Here is a 23,462-nt window from a genome sequence, read left to right as displayed (position 1 = left end):
ACCACAAAAATAATATTTGTTAGGTTTTTTTTATAATATTTCAAATGATATCATTATAATATGATACGAATAAGGTAATTAGCATATAGTAAATAAAAATTTGGCCAAGGATTTATTGGAAGCCGAATTATCTGACTTGAAGCATTATAAGCATCAATGGACTTCAGTGAGAAATAGTAGTTCTAAAACTTTATTAAGTAATAAGGTCAACAGAATTAGATCTTTTAAAAATAATAAAAACTTGCAGTTGCTGCTTTTCCACAGTCTGGCCTTGGGTATCATTTCTGGGAGGAAAGCATTGGAAGAACGGTTGAGTCCTCCCCTCTAGAGCTCCTCACAGACTCATCTCCAAAGGAGGATGTGATGGTCATTAATCTGTTTGCTAAGAAGAACCTGTGCATGTGTGGGTCAGTCTTCATCCATCTCCTCAGTTAAGAATGCAGTTTCTTCTCTGTTAACAGGCAATAAGGTCAGGTTTTCAGCTCTACCAATGACTTTGTGGGTAAGCCACTGATTTAGTGGAGGAAATACTTAGATATGGCTTTCCTGTCTACATTCTCTATAATTCAGTAGCAACTCTTGTGCTATGATCCCTGCTCTGATTTTAATGACTTTCTCACACTTAGTTCTTAATGTAGACAAAGAAAAACCTAGACCACAGCCTAAACTAATTAAACCCCCTTCATTCTTCTCGTATTGCATATCTCATCTGAAAACCCATTAAATAGAATTAATAGAATTTCTGTCCTCCATCACTACTGCTATACACTGATTGAGAAATGTACATAGCTATATTGTTGGATCTACTGTCATTCTCAGCTTGCAAACCCAGCTAGACATTTATCACTGCATCTTTTTAAAAAATCTATATATTTGTTTATTTCCTTCTCATGGCTATTCCTACCTTCCCCACTCTGTTAAAGCTCTAATAATGAATCTACCCCTCCTTATTTTCAAAGAACAGCCCTAGCTCGTATAGTTTTGAGGAATCCACATAAGATTTGTGTTTTTCCTCTTCCTCACTTTAAATTTTCTTTTTAACTCCATCCCTTTTTGCTGTCTTTGTGCTTATCTTTTTTAATATATATATTTTTGTGGGTCTGGAGATGGAACCCAAGGGCATTCAACCTCCAAGGCACACCCCCCTGCCCTATTTTTTTTTTTTTTATTCTTTATTTTGGAACAGAGTCTCACTGAGTTGTAAAGGGCTTCACTAAGTAGCTGAGGCTGTCCGTGAACCATAATCCTCCAGTCTCAGCATCCCAAATGCTGGGATTACAAGCGTGCGCCACCACGCCAGGCTGTGGTTATCTTTAAAAATGTTCTTTTCTCCTTGGCAATCAATCATTCACAGGGTATCAGCCTCTTGACCTTTGAGTCTTCTCTCCGTCAAGGCCTTCCATCTGTATACATGTGTAACTTCTTCCTCTCTGCCTGAGAATATGGACCCACCCAACATGTGAGATGAAATGAAATTTTCAATTCTGCTACTCCTTCAAAATGGTTTATCTTTCCTTCACTTCAATACATAATTTTTGAAGGAATTTTCTAAATTTTTAGTTTGTTTTTGAAAAACTTCTATTATCTTGCAACACTATTTAAAATCCATTTAAACCAATGGGATCATTTATAATTCATCAAGAAAATCATTAACATCCTATTGGCAGATTTTTTTTTCTTCCTAGTCCTTACCTTAACTCTCTCTTTGTTTCTTCTAGCCAGTCCACCCACATTCTAAGTTTAGCTCCTCTTGGGGTGATAGTATAAATTTTCTGTCACTACACCCTGCTTTGCATTTATATTTAAAATTATTCACCTGGGTCCAAACTCAAATGGCCTCTCCTCCAACTTCTCAGCGTATTCTTAGTTTCTTATTTCAACCAATGGCTCAGGTTCAAAATGTAGATGTCACTCATACTTTCATATATTAATTTCCTCACCACTAATTATGTACCTGTTTCTTGCCAAATAGTGCATTATGTCCTAAGGGTTACAAGGGAGAATAAACAATATCTACCCTCTTTGATCTTACATTGTATTGAAGCAAAAGGCTGACAGGTAAATAAATAGAGTGTGCAATAAGTGCTATTCTAGAGGCACCACTAAAAGGCTGTCAGAACTCAGAGATGGTGATTCATGTCATGGGAGGGAGTTGGAAGAAAGGCTTCACATGAGGTGGGTACTTGAGCCTTTAGTAAGCACTGGGCATTCATAAATAGAGACAGGAAGTCCAAGAGGCTACTAGGACAGCACTTATGAAGTCAAAGATATATAAAGGCCTATGAAATTTGGTTTGACTAGAGTATAGCATCTAAAGAAATTAGGGCAAAGATGAGCAGGGCTAAGAGTTATTGTAAAGGTCTCCATTTGCTAATCTACTAAGCGAGTGATTGAAATTATTTTTTAGGGCAATTATCCTAACAACAACATGGAGGGGGGAAACAACCACCTTTGATTCTACTTCTCTCATTTTCCAAGTATTTAGTTATTTGTTTAATCATATAGATGTTCCCTTTGCACTGCCTTTTATGTCTTTTCCTTTTTGTCCACATTCTGCTGCCCCCTTTTCTGGCTCAGCAGCTTGGTCCCTTTCCTTTGAATATCCAGACTACAAAAAGAACAATTCTTGTCATGTCATGTCACATTTTTAGGATGCCCTACTATCTACTACATTGGAGATAAATTCTTCATGATGACATTTAAAGCTTTTTTAGTGACCCATCTATCTAATTAGTGCTAATACGAGGTGGGAATGTTCAGTGTCACTGTCAAGCAGCACTTTGGCCTGGTATTTATACATGACAGAAGCTTGTCCTCCCCTATGAGTGTGATTTGTGTTTCTTCTACCCTGAACACCATCTCCCTCCTCTGCTCTTTGAAGCCTGTCCATCCTTAAAATTTTACTTTAAACTACATTGTGTTTCAAGATTAGAATTGCTAATTACTCCAAAAAATGTGATTGTCTTTTTTTCATGAATCATTCTACCTTTCTGTATTTTCACTGGCACATAAAAAGATAAATGTTGTACATATTAATGGGGTAACACTTAATATTTTAATACACATAGAGATTGCACAAGTTTAAAATTATGGGGTATGTATACAAAGGAATTTTACTCACCCATAAAGAAGAACAAAATTACATAATTTACAGGGATATACATGGAACTGGAGAAAATTATGGTAAGGGAGATTAGTTACAAAAATATAAGAAATTGGATCCTCTTCTGAATGCGAGGAAGCTAGGGAAAAATGGGTCATAAAAGGAACTTGAGATGAAGAAGGATACACTATTGATGAGCAAATAAGGTGACCTAACTGAGGGGGATGAGAGGGGAAAAGAGAGAAATTTCCTATTGCATGGGATGTGCATTCAACAACATATCAAAGGCAATCACTAAGCCAAACATGAGAAGGAGGGAGGATGGAGGAAATGGGATAGAGTTGTGGAAGGGCTAAATGAGTGATGTGCGCACGTGTGCCTCTCCCATCTTGTACTCCATTAAGATGTATGACTATGCCAATAAACATTTAAAAAAATCATGTTAAACATATCTTCATTCTCAACATTTAACACTTCTTTATGGTAAAAAAAAAAAAAACTAAAATTTCTTTCTTCTACCTGTTTAAAATGTACCATGCATTATTATTACCCATAGTCACCCTACTAGCCAGTAGCACCCCAGAACTGCTTGCTAGTATCTAACTCCTATTTGGACCCCATTTGTCAAACTTTTCTCATCCTCTCCCCCACCCCACTCTCTTTCTCTGGCCTCTGATGACCACCATTTTACTCTCTACTTCTACAAAATCAACTTTTTTAGATTCCACATATGAGTGAAATCATAAGATACTTGTAGTTCTGTGCCTTATTTATCTCCCTAAACATAATCTCCAGTTCTATCCATATTATTACAGGTGACAGGATTCCATTCCTTTTTATGGCTAAATACTCACTCTACATTTTAATAATGTGACCTAAAGATTGATCTGATGCAACCATCCTGGGCCCATTCCCATAAAATGTCCACTTTTGACCGTAACACTATATCTTATTAGCTTGTGTTTTTCATTTTATTTTAAGATATTGCCTTGCACAAAGTATATATTAATGAGAGTTGTTACTTTCAACGTAATTTTAGAGGTCATTACATGCTTTGTTGAACCATCATAGTTCAAGATATCTATGTGTGTAGTTTTAATTTCTTGTGTATCAAGCAACAAGTAATGGCCTTAAAAATGTATATTTTTGATGTGATGTCTCCTCTGTTGTATACTGCCCCAAAAGTTATAAAAAGAGCAAACTATATCAGTCATGTGTCAAAGTTCATGTTTAGGAAATGTCTTTGGACATTATAGTATAAGAAAAAAAAATGTTAAGTTTAGTAAAAGAATGGTGTTTTTAACTTTTCAGTGTGAAATAAACCACATGATTTAGTTGTTTTCTTCACTGTTCAGCTCACTAATGTCAAGTATTTACCACTAGAGTCAAACAGAAACACTTTACATCCAACTGCAGTACCCAGAAACTCTTGTGATTTTCCTTTCTCAGTTTCTGTGATTTTCAACTTTTTTTTTTACATATTCTCAAATATTTCAGATATGGCTGAATGAATGTATCCTATAAATTTCATTAACATGTATAATTACAATGTACTAACAAGAATAATTTTTAAAAAATCCAAAATTTTCTTTTTTTTTTTTTTCAGTATTGGTTATTGCATTTAAGGCCTCATGCTTGCTAGGCAAGCATTCTGTGACTAAGATATATCTCTAGTTTAATTTCTCTTTCTTACTTCCCTAATTTCAATCCCACAAAGTTAGCAGTGTTAATTAGGAAACTTGGTATGAATCATTCCAAGGTATTTGCCTTCCTCATAATAATACCAATAGTAGCTGGTTCTTATTGAGTTGTATTATATGTAATTTTTCTAAACACTACATTACTATCTCACTTATTTCCCAAAAAGTATAATAAAAGTACTGATATTATCCTATTTTACACACGGATAACTTAAGTACACAAGATATTAAGCTATTTGCTCAACACAGGAAGATAAGAAAGGTGAACAGAAGCAGAGCCAGCATTCAGACAAAAGCTCAGAGACCTGACACTCCATCTTCCATGACTGTGTATGAGCTCTTTCCCAATGTACACACTAATTACTACCTTTAATTCCCAGCTGTGAATAGACAGAGACTCATTCAGCATAAGCAGTGGTTGCTATGGTATTCATTTGTATTGTTAAGGTAGAACGATTATAGAACTTTAATCTATAACTTGCATTTACTACTTGAAAGCATAGAAACAATACCTAATATTTTTATCTGTAACTTCTTCCTGTATCTAAGTACATCTATGTACATACAGAAACCATGTTATAAAAACAGAATTCTTTGTAATTGGGATTTCTTTTTTCTTTTACTTTGATCTTCTTCCCTTTACTAATCCAGACTTCCTATTTGAAGAAACTTGTTAAAAGCTTGATCAGGGTATAGATTATGACAGGTTATGAGTACTCCACTGTACCTCCAAATTCAACAGACGAAATTAAACACCCCACAAACTCACAGATGACGCTTTTTTGTCATTATTATTTTGTACAATTCAGGATTACATTGTACCAACTCCTAGTCATTATTTTTCTCATTCAAATTTATCTAGTAGAAATAATTAAAACACAGTTAATAGTATTCAACTTTATTATTTTGTGATCTATATCATAGGCCCCCGTGTAAGAGTTTATATCAAATGTCTTTCTTGATGAGAAGTCACTTTATTTCCAGGTTCTCCACCACAAACAATACTAGATAAACATACTCTTAGAAAATTTTACACATATTGCTTTTATTGTAAGATTAAGAAACCCATGATTTTAAATGTTAATACATGTTATCAAACTGTCTTTCAAAAAGCGGATGCCAATTGACATTTTTTTTTTTTGTACTAGTGATTGAACCCAGGGACATTACATTATACCTCTCTGAGATATACCCAAGTCTTTTTCATGCTCTTCTCTTGAAGCAGTTTCTCAGGTGTTGTAGCATACTGCTTATCAAGTATGCACAGTATGCACGAGGGTTTGGGTTTGATTTCCAACACTAAAAAAAAAAAAAGAAAAGAAAAAGCAACAAGGTCTTCCTGGCTGGTGTATTGGTTGCACACACCTGTAATCCCAGTATTTTAGAGGTTGATACAGGAGGATCACAGGTCCAGGAATAGCCTCAGCAATTTAGCCAGATTTCAAGCAACCAAGAGAGACCATGTTTCCAAACAAACAAATAAATAAATAAAATGGGAGTAGCTAGGAGGTAGAATGCCACTGAATTTAATCCTCAGTACCACAAAAAAACAACAATAATAATCAAAAGAAACAGTGTCTCTCTAGTTTCTGAGACTACCCTGGAAACTGCGATCTTCCTGCCTCCGCTTTCCAAGTACTAGGGTTATAGGTGTGCCAGGCCTGATTCTTGCCTCAATCTTGATAAAATAGTTGATATATGAATTTGGATTATCTATATTTTCTTAGAAAGTAATCTAAGATTTAGATTTTTAAGTTGGTTATCACAGAGATACTTATATTTTTATGTTCTTATTTCATCTATATTTGTGATCAGATATCCCTTGTCATTTAAAATATGCACACATGTGTGCATATTTTATTTAATTGAAATATCTAAATTATTTATATTATTATTTAAATTATTTAAATTTAATTATATTATTGGTATTGTGTGCATCTGTGTATATGCATACGTATGCATGTTATGCCTTATGCATATATTTCCATGTATATATGTGTTTTTGTTTGTGGATGTTTGTATAGATTTATTTGTTTTCTACCAGTATATAGCACAGCAGAATGATAAGAACATTGTAGAGTTATTAATAGAGTGCAATTATTAATTCTCTAGTTAGAATTCACTTGACTTTTCTATGAAGTCTGGCTTTATAGGCCAGGGCCCTCTGTTGCAACCACTTGACTCTGCCACTGTAACCCCAAAGAGTCCAAAAAAAATGGACATGAAGAGATGTGCTCTACAGTCTCTCTCTGATGATCTCTGTTCTCTACCCATAACTATACAATACTGTCCACTTCTCAACTTAAATATTACTTTCTGACAACTAAACAACACGTGCTTAGCATGTGCAAGGCCCTGGGTTGAATCTTCAGCACCAACACTTAAAACAACCCTAAACCATTTTTTCCAGCAGGATTTCTCTGATTCTCTTCTGTACCATTATTATTATTACTTTATTTTGTTATTTATTATTATTGCATTTCATTATAATTAAGGTGTGGTCTGAGGACCACCTGGAAGCTTATTAGGAGTTTAGAATCTTGGGCTGCATGTGGTGGAATGCTAGAATTGGCTCCAGCCAGTTGATGAAAGCTGAAAGCAGTGCTTTCTAGACTGGAGGTCAGTGATGTCCAGTTGATAGTCTAAACTTGTCCACAGAGGGAATATTTACACCATGCAAGTTGGCAGATGCTAAAAACAATGGGTATTTTGTCTCTAAAATCAAGTTGGCCAACACACCATTGGCCTACCTCAAACATACTGATTCAAAATCTCCATTTTACTAAGATCTCTACATTTATACAAGCATGAGAATTTGAGAAGCTTTGAGCTAGATGCTTTGGTCTCAAAATACATGCTAGAACCACATAACATGCTTATTAGAATCACTTTCCTAAGCCTCATGTGTAGTACTGATTCAGAAATTCTTTAAGTAGAACTTCTAACAAAATCTTTTTATATAAAAATAAGCATTTTAAACAACCTTTCCACTGGTTCTTATGCATCCAAACTGTGGATCATTATTGCCCTAAAATATCTACTGGCAGGGCATGCTTTACTACCTAATGTATAATTGAGGAAAACTGAGAATTATGAAGAATTATTCATAGACCTTGAGACCTATTCACAGAACTCGGAGAATTTGTATGGCTGAATTTCAGAATTGTCATGGACTGATAACTCCTTTGTACATTGCTTTTTACCTTTCTGAGACACAAATGTGTAGAATGTGTATACTCATTATTCTGTGCTTGTCAAAAAAGAAAAACAAGTTTAACAGATCTGTTGTACAACATAGTACTGATAGTTAACAAAATTCTTTACACTTCCAGAACATGTTAAGATGGTAGATTTTGTATGTTTTGTGTGTGTGTGTATGTGTGTGTGTGTGTAAATGTGTGTATACATAATGGATAGCTGATAGGTAGATAGATAGATAGACAGACAGACAGACAGACCCCCACAAGTTTTGTAAATAGGGCTTATTTTTCACTTGGAAAAAATTTATTAAAAATAACAACAAATTCTTAGCCAGGTGTGGTGGCATACACATTACACATATAATCCCAATTCTTCGGTGGATCGACAGTCCAAGGCCAGCCTCAGCAACTTAGTGAGACTCTCAGCAACCTAGTGAGACTGTTTCAAAACAAAAACTGAAAAGGGTGGGGGTAGAGCTCAAAGTCAAATGTCCTTGGGTTCAATCTCCAGTATAAATAAATAAACAAAGAAATAAATAAATGTAATATAATAACAGTAGATTCTTACACAGGCAATAAAATCAATAATAATATAAAATAATTTGTGAAAGTTGAATGGTGGGGTGTAGTAGAGAGAAGAATTAATTAAATAGGTGAAAAAAAGAGAAGTATAGATTTTGTGTGTTTTCTCTAAAAAGTGATTTATTTATTTCTTTACACTTGTCAGCAACCAGTGAGACTGACCTTAAATTTTAATATTTGTTTTCACTCGTATTTTCTTTTCTCTTATGCTTTTTCTTATGTTTATACTGTTTATAATAACTAGGTTTCTTGTAGTGGCCTGACTTGATGTTTTCACATGAATTTTATGAGGCTGGTGGTTTTACATAGGAAGGGTTGTTTTCTTAATACAAGAAATTGTAGGTCTTTTGTCAAGAACAATGCACGTCCACAGACAACCTTGATTCATTAGATGCTGTCGGCTTAGCTTTACCTCACTCTGCTCAAGCACAGTGTTGGACATACTGCAGCAAAAGGCTCATTTTCATCAAAGGAAATTCCCAAAGGGTTTGCAACTTTGAAGAAGTTGAATTAATTAAATATAGTCTTATGTAAGGTGACTGGAATAACACACACACACACACACACACACACACACACACACACACACGTATATATTAGACCATGCTACTGGGAGATTTTTTTTTTTTTAACCTTTTTTCTAAATGACATGAAGAACGCTGCATGAGACCTTTCCCCTCCTTCTGGAAACAGCTTGTTTTTCAAGCAATTCAACCTAGAACAAAGAAATCAAAAATGCCATGTGCAAAAAAAGATCCACAGGAGAAATTTTTGTAGAGGCAAGGCAAACTAACATTAATAAATGAAGCTAATTAGGCTTGATTTGCATATTTAACTCCTCTTAATTACACATGGATTCGGCAAACATTTTAAAAGCTGCAATCAATCTTTCACAGACATGGTTAGTTATTTACATGAAAAAACAAGAATTAGGAGTCTTGTTAATAATTACTCTGTTTCCAATTTGTATGCCTGTGGGATTACTTCTGTAATGATAATGGCATATATTTTTCTTTAATAATTTGTAAACCTGTATGTTTAAAATTTTTCAGTTTCACAAAAACATTTTAAAACTTTAAAGATAACATAAATATCTATTACATTTATAATTAATAAATTTTAAGTTTATTTACTTTATTGCATTAAATACTTAGTTTTACTTAATTAAGAATCATCATAAAATTATTTTTACATTAATTTTTATACTTGGTAACTAGGGTAACCTCTTTATAAAAACAAACTATGTCCACCTGTAATGAGTAAAGAAATGTTTTCACAGTTGTAATAAACTTTGATTCTATTCATCTAAGATTTAGTTTGCTTTCTTTTCCTTAATAATACTTTTAAATGGTCATAGAATTTAAAGTAAAAAATGTATAGGGCACCATTGTATAATGTGATTCTATTTAAATTTTTTTATGTTTTATTTAGAAAAATTTCTTTAAAAGTTTCTAAGAATTTTACTATAAGAAGTTATTTTCCAAAAATATGCCTAGGAATGACTCTCTAAGATGAGGCCTCTCTGTTGTAGTGCATGAGGCCAGCTGGTATGTTAGAAGTAACTAGGATATTCTGGATCGGAAAAAATAAAACAGCCCTCAAAACAATCTAAGCACTTTTCATGAATCAATTTGTTAAACCCTCAGAATGACACTATCATGTAGAAGTTATTCATGATTTACAGATGAAAAAAATGAAGGTCAAGCTTTTATGTAGTGATGCCCAAATTAAACCCAAGGAGATTCACCATAAACACTGTACTCTTAACCATTATATTTTATGTGGATAATATTAAAGTATTTAGTTCTATACTCAAATATTAATCTAAAATATACAAATGTATTTTAAGTTGATTTTTTATAATGCTAAAGTTTTTTATGATATATAATTTTTCTATAGTATGATAAATTTTACATTATTAGTTTAATTTTTATAACCAGCTAATGTAGAATAAAGATATAGCTAGCTTTTATTATGGGTTGAATTGTGTCTGTGTCCCTCAAAATCTATGTTGCTATCTCAGAAAGTGACTACATCCGGGAGATAGGTATTTAAAGAGGTAACTAAGGTTATATGAGGTCATTGAAGTGGGCCTTCTCCAATGTGATTGATGTCTTTATATAAAGAGATTAGGACACATAGTAAAGACCATGTGAAAATATAGGGGACCACAACCAGCTAATTACACCAATTTTGGTGACATCTTAACTTTGAACTTCTGTCCTACAGATCTATGAGGAAATGTATTTTTGTTGTTAAAGCCACTGAGTCTGTGATATTTGGAAATGTTAGCCCTATCAAGCTCATATACCCTTAATTGGGTTAAAGGATGAGAACAACACTAAATACTGAAATCAAAAACCTAAACATATTATACTGGTGGAACAATTATATTGGTCAAAGATGCAGTCATTGAGTAAATTAATTTGCTGATCCAACATCCTGTTTGAAGGGTTTAGCATGGATTATGCTGGTTACAGAGGCAGGAGTGGGTTGAGGTCAATTTTAAAAGAACAGCTAGTGTTTGTCAGTGCTTTTTATCTATTATGAAGGCAAAAGGTAGTTATCAATTTTAGAAACAGTTCACTCTCATGAATCTCTAGCCAACGAGCTGACGTTCAGATTAGGAATCTTTTTTTGGGTTTTTTTTTTTTTTGGCTTTTAGAAAAGTGTTTACTGAAGTTAGTTGCCATTGATTAATTAGATAGTTTTAGAACCAGTTTTCATTTGTTAGTTTTAAGCAGAGATATAGAACTGCTACTAATTGATATGATAAATTTAAAACTACTGGTTCTGCCGGGCGTGGTGGCGCATGCTTGTAATCCCCACGCTTGGGAGGCAGAGACAGGAGGATCACACAGGTTCGAGCCAGCACATGAAGTTTTCTGAGGTACATTCCATATTCAAACCATAATGGAAGGTTACTGATTACTACAGTACATCTAGCCTAACCTATCAGACCTAAATTTTACATATTGGAGCTGATTAAACAATTCAGCAAAGCAATGGGATATAGTATCAACCTAAAGAAATCAGTTGCTTTTTTATATGCCATGAAGAAAGACAGTAAGCAATTCCATTCACAATAATCTCAAAACCAATAAAATACCTAGGAATAAATCTAAACAAAGATGCAAGAGACCTCTACAATGAAAAAAACAATAAAACATGAAAGAGAAAAATTGAAGACCTTGGAAGATGGAAAGATCTCTCTTGCTAATGGGTAGGCAGAATAAATATCACCAAAATGGCCATTCTACCAAAAGTGACGTACAGATTCAATGCAATTCCTATCAAAATACCAATTACATTCATCACAGACCAAGAAAAATTAGTCATGAATTTCATATAGAGAAACAAAAGACCCAGAATAGGCAAAGCAATTCTCAGCAATAAGAACCATGCAGAAGGCATCACAATCCCTGATGTTAAATTATACTACAAAGCAATAGTAGTTAAAACAGCATGCTATTCGAACAAAAACAGGCACGGGGACAAATGGAACAGAATGAAAGATACAGAAACATACTTACACACTTATAGGCAATTGATCTTTGACAAAGGGGCCAAATTCATACACTGGAGAAAGGACAGTTTTTTCAAGAAATGGTGCTGGGAGAACTGGCTATCCATCTGTGTAGAAAGATGGAACCAAATCCTTACCTCTCACCGGGTGCACAGGAATCAACCCTAGATGGATCAGAGTCCTGGAAATCAGACCAGAGACTGTGAAGCTATTAGAGGAGGGCATAGGTTTAACACTCCTACATATAGACACAGGTAGTAACTTCCTCAACAAGACCTCCAAAGCACAGGAAATTAAGAATTAACAAGTGTGATGGCATCAAACTAAAAAGTTTCTGCTCATCAAAGGAAACCACCAAGATCCTAAAGAGGAAGCCTTTAGGGAGAAGATTTTTACCAGCTACAATTCTGATAGAGGGCTAATAACCAGAATATAAAAAGAACTCAAAAAACTCTACACTAGCAAAACAAACAACCCTATTAAGAAGAGGGTAACTGAACTGAATATAAACTTTACAAAAGAAGAGATAAAAATGACCAATAGATACATGAAAAGATGTTCTGCATAATTAGCCATCAGGGAGATGCAAATAAAAACTACACTGAGGTTCCATCTAACTCCTATAAAAGTGGCAAGCATAAAGAAATCAAATAATGACAAATACTGGCTAAGATATGGGGAAATAGGAATTCATTTATACTATTGATGGGAGTGCCAACTAGTTCAGCTGCTATGGAGATCACTGTGGAGAGTCCTTATAATCCTTGGAATGGATCCATCATATAATCCAGCTATACCACTCCTCGGTATCTTTCCAATTGGATTGAAATCAGAGAGCTACAGTAACATATGCATATCCATGTTTATAGCAGCACAATTCACAATGGCCAAAATATGGGCCAACCTAGGTCTCCATCAAATGGATTACAGAATATTGGGAAATACACACAATGGAATTCTACTCAGCTATAAAGAAGAACAAAATCATGTCATTTGCAAGAAGATGGAAAGACCTGGAAAACATTATGTTAAGTGAGATCAGTCAAGCACAGAAAGGGAAGGGACATATGTTTTCTCTGATAAGCTCAAGCTAGGGAGCACTGACGGGACTCCAGGTAATGGAGGGAAAATCTCAGCAAAGTCAGAATGGAGGGGTAAGGGGAGGAAAGAAAGGGTACCAAGTACTGTGTGAATGTATGTATGCCATTGTCAACATGATCCACATAGTGATGTAAGACTATAATGCACCGATAAAAATAAAAACTAAATAATTTTAAAAATAAAAATGAAAAATGAAATAAAATAAGGTGAAATTACTGAATCCTGACTCTAATCTCATCAATAGATAAATCCATTGATAGATTAATAATTTGAATGGATACATGGAGTGGTAACATAGGCAGATAATCCATGGCTGGATGAAGTGGGTCACTAGGGGCCTTGAGGACTGTTTCTGTCCCTAGCTGCTTCCTGACTGCTGAGCAGCTATCTACCACTACATTCTGCCATCATGATGTTTGTGCCTTGGAGCCAGCTGGCCATAAACTAAACCTCTGAAACTATGAGCCCAAATCAACCTTTCCTCCTCCAAGTTGTTCTCTCAGTTATTTTGGTAACAGGGTTGGTAAAACTGAGATAAAGACCTCCAGGTTGTACAATATATGCATCTTATTCCTGTTCTTTGTCCTTCCTTCATAGGTTGGATGGGGATGGGTGTCCCTGTTTATCTTTCTCATGGAGGATCTGAGATGATCTATTGGCCAATAGATATTCCAGAGGAAAAATGCTCTAGGTTTCTGCAAAAAGAAAAAGAATATGCTAGAGTGTACTGTACCTATAACTAAAGGCTAAAAAGGTGGAGTTTGGAAAAGATGAGCCAAGTATTACATGTTATTGCTGATCACTGATCTTGAACAAGAATTCCTTATGTGGCCACACATAACCATATGGGGCCAGGAGTTGAATATCTACCTAGAAAGGAGGAACATTAGAAGAAGTTGGCTAATTGCCTCATATACTTTATTTTCTTTACATAAAGGGTTAAGTGACTTTGTAAATAGAAAAGAAGGAGTTACTGTCTTGACTATGGCAATTTTCGTCTATGTTACCATGGGGTAAGTGGCTTGGGTTGCTTGCCTCTAGAATGGAAAACATAATTGTACTCATCTCATAGACTTCTGCAGATCAAACACAAAAATGGTTATAAAGCACTTAGCACAATGCCTTAGTTACACAGTAAGCACTCAGTAAATGTAAAGACCTCTTTCACCTGCAATCATCATTTCCCTATAGTTGTTTTCAATGCTAAGAGGCAATGGCAAAGTTCTTAAGTAAATATGTCCCTGGTGCAGAATCACCTTGCTAGAAAGGTATTGAGAGAATCAGACAGCATACACATTGCATATTATGACTGATCACATGGAAATACATATTGAGATGATGATGCTATTTGTCCAACAGTGTACATACCCAGTGAGGGTTTTTTTTTTCTACTTTTTATGACCTCCATGTAACTTTACTGATGCTCACTCAACAATTATTTATCACATCAACCAGAGCTGTTTTGGAACTTGGAATGATGATGGAGATGATTTCTCTTGTGGAACTTCTTTTAGTAGCAGTATATTAACCATAAAGAAACAAGTTTATCAAGTGTTTTTATTTAATGATGAGTGATATGAAGGAGAAAAAATAGGATGACCTGTGTGATGTGTATTGACACCAGTGGAAATAGTGGAAGCCCGTGTTTCAGGGACCTGACACAGTAGAAGTTCAGTTCTCATGTAGAGACTGTGTAGTTGAAAAGTCCCGATCACTGGCTTTTCTCCTTATAGCAGTTCAGAAACTCAAGCTTCTTCCCTTTTTCTCCTCCATCAACTAGGGCTTTTCTGCCCAGATCCTACAAGGAGGGGGGATTAAAGAGTTTAGAGGATTATTTGGTATATTTTTAAATACCAGGCTTACATGGATCTTATTTCATGGTGGCCTGCAGTTTATTGGGCAGAACGTATTCACAGGGACACACTTGACCTCAAGGCAGGCTCTGTACTCCAGAGGAAAAAGAAAGGGCTTTCCTAAAGTGGTTTCTAATACAGAAAGGACACGTTGTAAGAGAGGTATAGGAATGTTAGACCTCTGAGCCTACTGCAAAACTTGTGTTTGAGTTAAAAGCTGACTGAGAATAAGAACATGAGAACCTCCAAAGTACAGAAAACAGAAAGGAAAGGGAGGGACCTGCTAGGCCTGTTAGAAACATAGAAGACCATGTGACACCTTTATGTGTTTATTTCTCTGATTACTTATTACCCTGATAGGAAACACCAAGTTTCTGAATTAGAGAGCAACCATTTATTGACTCATGAGCAGGTTGCTATTTTCCATTCCTTCATCCTCTCTGGGGGGGGAAGCAGTAAAGTTCAGGTGTGGCAAGTGGGTTCAGTGGGATTGTGTACCAAAAAAATAAAAAGAACTACAAAACTATGAAACTCAGTTCTTGTCCCTTGGAGGGGGGGTGAGTGGATGGGGAGAGAGAGAGAAGGAGAGAGACAGACAGAGACACATGACACACCAATGAAACTTTTGCTCTGAAATACAAACACATCTCTAGAAGAGGAGAGTAACACCTTTAGGTTAGTAACCCCTGAACTGTAAGCAAATACTTGAGGAGATGTTCCTACAACTCTCTAGCGGTCTCCAGACCTTTATGGTAGTCATCCAATCTTCTCTTAACCTAGGTGTCTGTCAGTGCTCTTTGTTTAGAAAGCCCTGACCATAAAGAAACATGAAAATAATTCAGGAGCACAGCAAATGAGAATAAAGAATGGTAAAGAATGACATCAGATAAGTAAATGGGAGACAAACAATACAAAGCTTTTGGATCCCAGCAAAGAGATTGGAATTTTTAAGAGTACAATGGAAATTATTTTTGGATAGTTGAAAGCAGGAGGATGGTATGATCTGATTTGATGGTTCTCTTGCTATGGGGAGGGAAATGGATGGAGAGTGGGGTAAGAGTGGGACCTAGGAGACCAATGAGGAGGCAGCTGCTATAGATTGACTCCCTAGGATGATGTCATGCACTGGAGAGGCAGGAATGGGGGGGCAGGTGGAAGTGGGCAGAGCAGGGCTATGTTTATAGGTGGGTGTTAGGGACAGATGTGAAGGAAAAGTATGAATTCTGCTACCAAGTTTATTATTGCCTTGTGTTGTTTGCTTGTTTGTTTGAGCAACTGGTAATGACATAGGTATGTATTATTTATTTAAATAAATAAAGAGGTATTGAACATAGGGGAATTTTACATCTGAGCTACACCTCCAGCTTTTTTTAAAATTTTGAACCAGTATTTATTTTGAAGTAACCAAGTTGTTGAGAGTCTCTCCAAGATACTGAGACTGAATGTATGTATTATAATGGAAAGACTTAGTGAAGGTCAAGGTAGACAATGGGGAAATGGTAAACCAAAAGCCTCTATTATATACTATATCTGACATGTTGTTTGAGATAGGTCACCACTAGGAAAGAGATGACATAGGGAATAAAAAGTTTAATGTTTACAGAGGAATGGGTAGGATTAGGAAGCCAACTCTTTCATCCTGAAGTAATGGGAAGCCATTGCTAATACCAGGTCTGAAAGGACAGGGAAAGGATACTCAATATGACTGTGCTGTAGCCATGGGAGAGGCCCCACACAACAGGAGGTGTGGGATCTTGTAGCAAGTAGGGCCATTGGCAAACCATAGCTGAACAGGAAGAGAGAAGTGGTGGTGATTTGTTCATTTTCTGTCTGCTCTTCTATGTCCTGTAGTTGCTCTTCTCTGGCTAAACTTGAACAGAAACCAAAGAGTCTAAGAGTCTAGGTGATATATTCAGTAGAGAGCAGGACAGTGGCCCATGGGGAATGAATCTGAGGGCACAGAACATATGGCCACAGGTACCTCCAATCCTCTTTAAGGAGGCAGACATACTCAAGTCTGTCTGGAGCTCAGGGTCCTAGGAGCAGGAAGATTCTAATATGGAAGTCATTTTTATTTCTACATTTATGTCTCAGATAGTAAGAGCTAATATTTATTGAGCTCTTACTTCATGCTAGGCATACACCAACATTAATTAATTGTACACCTGTTAATTGTTAGCTCAATTAATTCTCCCAACAAAGCTAGTGGTAAAATACCATTCCCTTATTGTACACTGGAGGCAACCAAAGCACTGTGAATAGAAGTAATTTCTTTAAGGTCACATAGCTATTAGGTGGTGGATCCAGAAAAGAAAGGCCTAGATTTCAACCCCCAGGACCAATGATAGAACCATCATTGCCCATAAGTATTCTGTCTCTCAGAATCATTTCTGATGCAATGCTGCTTGGGTCACAGGATAAGTTTTTTAGGCACATTTCTTTTTTTTTTTTCTAGTCTTTTGAAAGAAAATAATCCTGACAAGAATTCATCAGAGAAGATATTCCAAATTTTAATGTCCCGGTTTGGGTATTGCTTTTGATTAAGGCTGTTTGCAGACTAGAATATTAGTAACCCACATATTCCCTCTACCTCAAAAAGAGTAGATTCGCTTTTATCTTGGGAACAAAGCTGGATAGGAAGGCTTTTTTAACTTTTCTTAATTCATGAAACATTTATCTTCAAGTCAGGTTTTGTTATAGCAGCACAAATGTGGTCCGTCAGCATTTCCATTATAACCCCATATTTCCAGGGCTTTTCAAGAGTGCCTTAGAGATTCTCCTTTGAATTAAAATTTGGCATTCAGGATCTGAATCAGAAAACTACATTTTCCTTACCAATTAATCAAGTAGCTTAGAGGTTCTCACATTAGAAATGTACCAAAGAGAACTTTTATTAGTCCAAAAATATTTTAAGACAAAATTCTCAATTTAAAATTGAATAAAAATATTAATAGTTACAAGTATAATATTACATCACTATACATTAGTTCTCAAAGAACATCAACCTTGAAAGTCTCTAAGAAAAAATTATTATAACATTGCCTGTTTGGCTTACATGTAAGTGATTTATTTCTAGTTTGGGAATTTAAATAATTTGAAATTTTCAGTAAAATTGGTTTAAAGTTATAAAGGAATCAAGATTCAGAACTAGAATAGAAAGGGGAGGGGGTAGTATCCTGAAAGAATGCAAAAATATTTTTACATATTTATTGTGAAATTTAAATTTATGTGGAGAAATTTCCCATTCTGTGAATAGGAATTTGTAACATGCATTGATTCTGTTAGGAGATATTTGTAATTTAACTTGCTGAATACAATGGCAATAGGGAGCACTAAATAAAGCTTAAAGAACACTCCAACTCTGCTTAGTTTAGGAATTAATAGAAGCCGGGTGTGGTGGCTCATGCTTATAATCCCAGTATTTGGGAGGCTGAGACAGGAGGATCCATATTTGTGGTCAGCCTCAGCTACTTAGTGAGGCCCTTTGCAACTCAGTGAGACCCTGTTTCAAACTAAAGAATAAAAAAATAGAGCTCTTGGAGGTAATAAAAAGTACCTCTTGGAGGTAGAGTGCCTCTGGGTTCAATCCCTAGGACCTAAAAAAAAAAAAAAAAAGAATGGAAACAATAAGGGAAAATTATGATCTATTTTAATCTTGTTTTGTAGCTTTTTCTTGTGATCTGACTTCTAGCCTAGGTAAATAACACGACAGTGAGTACTGAGTGGCTGAGGCTTGTAAGGAGGACCTCGATGGCACACCATTAATGAAACCTTGAGTAATTTTACTATCTTTGTGGCTGACTTCTCTCTAGCTACACTGGCTTTTGTGTTGCTCCAGAAACATGGCAGCAAACTCTCACCTGGGAACTTTTGCTTTAGCTTTTCTTTATACCTATAGCATTTTCCTTCAGAAATGTCTTTGGTAAACTTCCCTACCACTTTAAGATTTTGATCAAAATTTGTCCTATAAGTAGGGCCAGCCTGAATCACCCCACTTGATAATATGCTTTCCCCATGGCCACTGTTGTGGTAATAGACATTTTCCCTCTATTCTCTGAAGACTCACTGATGTGAACTGACAGGAGGAAAAGCATATGAGGACATTGATGTCTCAGCATGAGAGCCCTTCCTGGATGCGGTCTAAAGAAAGGATAGCTGGCTGAGGCTTAAATATCCTTTTTATACAGAAAAAAAAGTAGGAGCTGTAGGTAATTTCTGAGGCATAGTAATTGATTTTTTGAGGTATTTATTGGGTCCAAAGAACTGACACTGTTTGCGAATGATTCTCTTTGGAAGCCAAAGAAAAGACAATAGCTTGTGACAAAGTCTTTCCATGTGTGGCAAAAATTCTCAAACTCCCTTGCCTGGATAAAAAGGAGACACCAGGAAAGAGTTCCAAAATAGTCACTTTACATTTGGAAGAGCTTCCTTCATTCAGATGATTCTTCAAGGAGAAGGAACAAGGGGAAATTAGAGATATATTGATTCTTAAACTGTTTCTTCCACACAGTTCAGCATGTCAAAGAGTCAAAACTTGGGATATCAATTTTTGAGTCCCAATATGCTTTAATATCCAAATTAATTATATATCTGACACTTTCAGACACTTATCTCTAGCACTGTTGATTTTTTTAAACAAAGTACCTATCTCCCCCACACTAGAATGTGAATTGATAAGGATAAACTTAATCTATTTTCCTTTGTTGACATTTTATGCACCTAGACTTATGCCTACCATATAAATTAATAAAAAATTATTTGTTGAAAATAAGAATTTAGAAAGGGAACAGTTCAAATAAAGTTATGTCTATATAGCATTTCACTACCAATCTCACTAACATGTATGAGGAAAGAAGAAAGGGATGGGTATACAGAGGGAAATAAACCAAGTAGCATGTGTATGTATGATTTTAAGACTTGAATCTCATTATGATGTATAATTACACTGCACCAATAAAAATATAGATAAAAACATTCATTTAATTAAATACAAGTTTCAAAGTTCATAGCAAGAATCTCTAAACAATAGTCCAGTTACAACTTTTCCTCATTTGGCTAAAGAATTTGGGTTTTCTTTTTTTTTTTTTTTAAATATAGTCAAGAATACCTTTGTATCACATCCAAACTCAGTTGTGCCAGGTCAGCAGGGCAGGCTGCTGGAAGGCTGAAGAAAGTTCCCAGAGATGGCATGCAATTCATATGATTTATTAGAGAAGGCTTAGAGATCAGTTACTGCTCCAAGAAGAGTTTGGTGGCCGTAGCCTAAACAGAGAGCACCTCCATTCTGCACTGTGCTTTGCCAAGCAGTGCCTCCATTTCTCACAGTATTTTGTCAAGTGTTGGCAAGCTGGACTAGTGACAGGTAACCGTTCCACAGATCCCTCAGCTTCTGCCAGTTCCCACTCAGAAACAGGTCTTATAAGTGGGGCTGCAAAAGCAGTAACATCGATACCAGCTTGCTTAGCTTACGTGTATGACCAGCACTCCAGTGAACAACTGTCCTAGTATAATGTAAGAAAATAGTGTTCTACAGATAATACTAACTTGCCCAAGTTTTCAGTGTGCACAGGAGAAAGCCAATGTCCTTCAACATAACTGTAAGTGGACTTTCCAGCCTAGAATGCTTTCATTGTTTTCTTAGCTAAGTTTTGCATTCAGGGACATGGTGTTTTACTGTCCCCTTTTCTTTAAGGATATTATACCTTGAAAACTTAATGTTAAAATGAAAAATCCCACATGTAGATCCCCATTTCGATATGTTATCAGTCTATCAATCCTGAACACATTTTAAACTGAATTTTGAAAGTTTGTGCAGTTGATTATTTCTTTTGTTGTTGTTGCTTTTTGGAATGGATAAGCTGAATAAATAGATGTGAAGTATGGTTTTCACAAAACAAATGCTTATGTTTGTATGTTAAAATACCACTCTCTCCCTTTCTCTCTCTCTCTCTCTCTCTCTCTCTCTCTCTCTCTCTCTCTCTCTCTCTCTCTTTCTCTCTCTCTCTCTCTCATTATATATATATATATATATATATATATATCCCTATTAATGTTGAACTTAAAAAATTTGAGGATTCAATGGTGATCCTGTAATTTTAAAGAAAAAAGAAATGTGTCTCCAGGCCTCCCCCCAGCAGTGGTAGAAATGTTGTGCTGGAAATGAGCTACACAGTGGGGCTGCTTAGCACAGGGTCCCTACCACCTTGATGGTGTAACACTGGGAACAGTAGAATTTTGGTATAGACACTAGCACCTTGACACCTCATCAGCCCTGTCTTATTCTAAATGATGCTTTATTGCAAACGTTAATATTTTCTGTCATAAGAACGCATTATCAGGCTAACATATTACTTTAGACTTAAATATAATTGTTGCTCAATTTGTTTCACATGTCAAATGCAGTTTATCTGATTTTGTTTCTCTTCTGCCTTCCTAGGGCAGATGTGAGCAGTCACTTTACGGCCACATGCATTCAATCAATGATGCCACCTTCGCTCCTAGGGTGAGTTCAGTTTTCCCAATCTATTTTCATAATTCTTCGTATGTGCTAATTCACTTTATGAAACAAATTTCTACGGTGAAATGATAACTTTACCAGTTGAGCAGGGGAACAAATTCATAAATTAGTTATAAACAATTCAAAAACTAGGAGGTTACTGAACTTTAAAACTCACACACACACACACACACACACACACACACACACACACACACACGGGAATTCTTTTGTATCAGATTACCTAAGCACATTTTTAAGAGACTTTTGTCCAATTTGGGCTTAAGAAGAAGTAAATGAAAGATAGGCTTCATTAAATTTTAATGCCAAACCATGAAAATAACTGAAGTGCTTGACAAGGAACCCAAAGAATTAAAAACAGTTAAAGAAAGATTTCCTTTAGTTTAAAACATATGTGATCACATTGATAACAAAATAATTTTATCTATAGCTGAAGATACTAAGATGGAAGGATATTTTCACCAACTTTGAAAACTGCTCAACATTGCTTTGCATTGCTAAGCTAATTGAGAATGTCTGTAAAAAGGTTTAGATAATAATCATGGAAGAATGATTTAAGTTTGTACTTTTTCAGATAAAAGCAATTTGACTAGATAGATGAACCTTCTAGTCCCTTTAAACTCGATGATTTAATTATATCTAACATTTTAATTTGTCTCTAAATTCCCAGTACAATGAGAATCCTAATTCCACATTCCTCTTCTTTTCCAATTAACTAAAAAGAAATCTGATAGATTAGTTACATCTAACTTCAAAATGACAGCATAGTAAAAATTCTGTTACTATAATGCTACTATTCTTATAGGAAGAAGAAAAAACGCTCACAGAAAATTATACCCACTAATGGAGTGTTGATTGCGTCAGCTGAAATTGTGCTGGTGTAGTGTTGTTTCAGTCCTGAGAATTTTAACGATGGGCTCAACAACAATTATATTTTAAATATTCGTCTTTGTAAGGAATGTTCCATTTAATTGACTCTGGTGAGCCAATTAGTTGAAAAAATATTGCATTTTGCATTGGTTCGAGATACCAGGTACAATTTTATTTTTAGCAAAGCATAGAGACATTTAAACACCATGGACCCATACAATATGGGGTATCTATGTTAGAACTCTATTAAGTAGTTATAACATATAATGCAATATAAAAACTAAATGGAAGGTGAAGCGAAGTAAACATATTTTGTTTGTAAGTCAGGCATTTTACCGTGGTAAACAATATCAGAGGTGAAAAACATACATTATTTGACATTTTAAGTAGTAAAATTAATAAACATGGGAATAGCCAAATAAGTCATTTCATCACCAATCAAGTGAGATACCTATATTATATATTTCAAAGAGTAAGATGATGAATCTAACGTGTTCAGGTGTCCTGTGTCAAAGTTACCAGTTTTTACTTACATACTTTGTAAGCACCAAGAGAACTATTAAAATGCAGTTCTAAATCAACATCTCAAAGCCTTATTGAAATTTTTTACTAATTTATCTCTTATTTAGTGCAAGTATTTATTACCTATTAAGAAAATGTTGTTTTGTTATGAAAATATATGTTGGACATAAGATGACTGACATTCTTAAATGAAATATTAACTTAATATTAGTTGTTTTGAAAATGTGTTCTAAGTCGCACACTAAAGAGCATCAGCAGGTTGGGAAGCCTCGGTGACTACAGAGCACAAACACTTTTAAGGCCACTTAGAAAACACGGCCTTGTGATATAGTTCACCTTCAGATAATCAATCAAAGTAGCAATAACAACCGAGCTATACAGTGTAGAAATAGAGCTTCTAATTACTCGGCACTAGCTTTGTTGATTGTTTGCTGCCCCTAAAGAGTGACATTCATGTTATACAAATAGGAAAAATTGCATTTAGCTGT

At 35.3% G+C, this 23,462-nt stretch overlaps 1 protein-coding gene across 1 annotated transcript in view; it reads left to right on the top strand.

The window, feature by feature from the left end:
* The window catches only part of SPAG16 (sperm associated antigen 16), a gene marked incomplete at both ends in the record, with an annotated part of 820,178 nt that overhangs the window by 524,764 nt on the left and 271,952 nt on the right, over nucleotides 1–23,462 (top strand). The window contains one exon of the mRNA XM_080689332.1: nucleotides 21,502–21,567. Coding sequence (XP_080545458.1) covers nucleotides 21,502–21,567 — 66 coding nt within the window. The remainder of the gene's footprint in view (nucleotides 1–21,501; nucleotides 21,568–23,462) is intronic.

This window comes from Muscardinus avellanarius, assembly GCF_963383645.1.
Source record: "Muscardinus avellanarius genome assembly, chromosome: 2".
Classification (NCBI taxonomy): Eukaryota; Metazoa; Chordata; class Mammalia; order Rodentia; family Gliridae; genus Muscardinus; species Muscardinus avellanarius.
The sequence above is the reverse complement of the archived record's forward strand: the minus strand, read 5'-3'. Positions and strand labels throughout refer to the sequence as shown.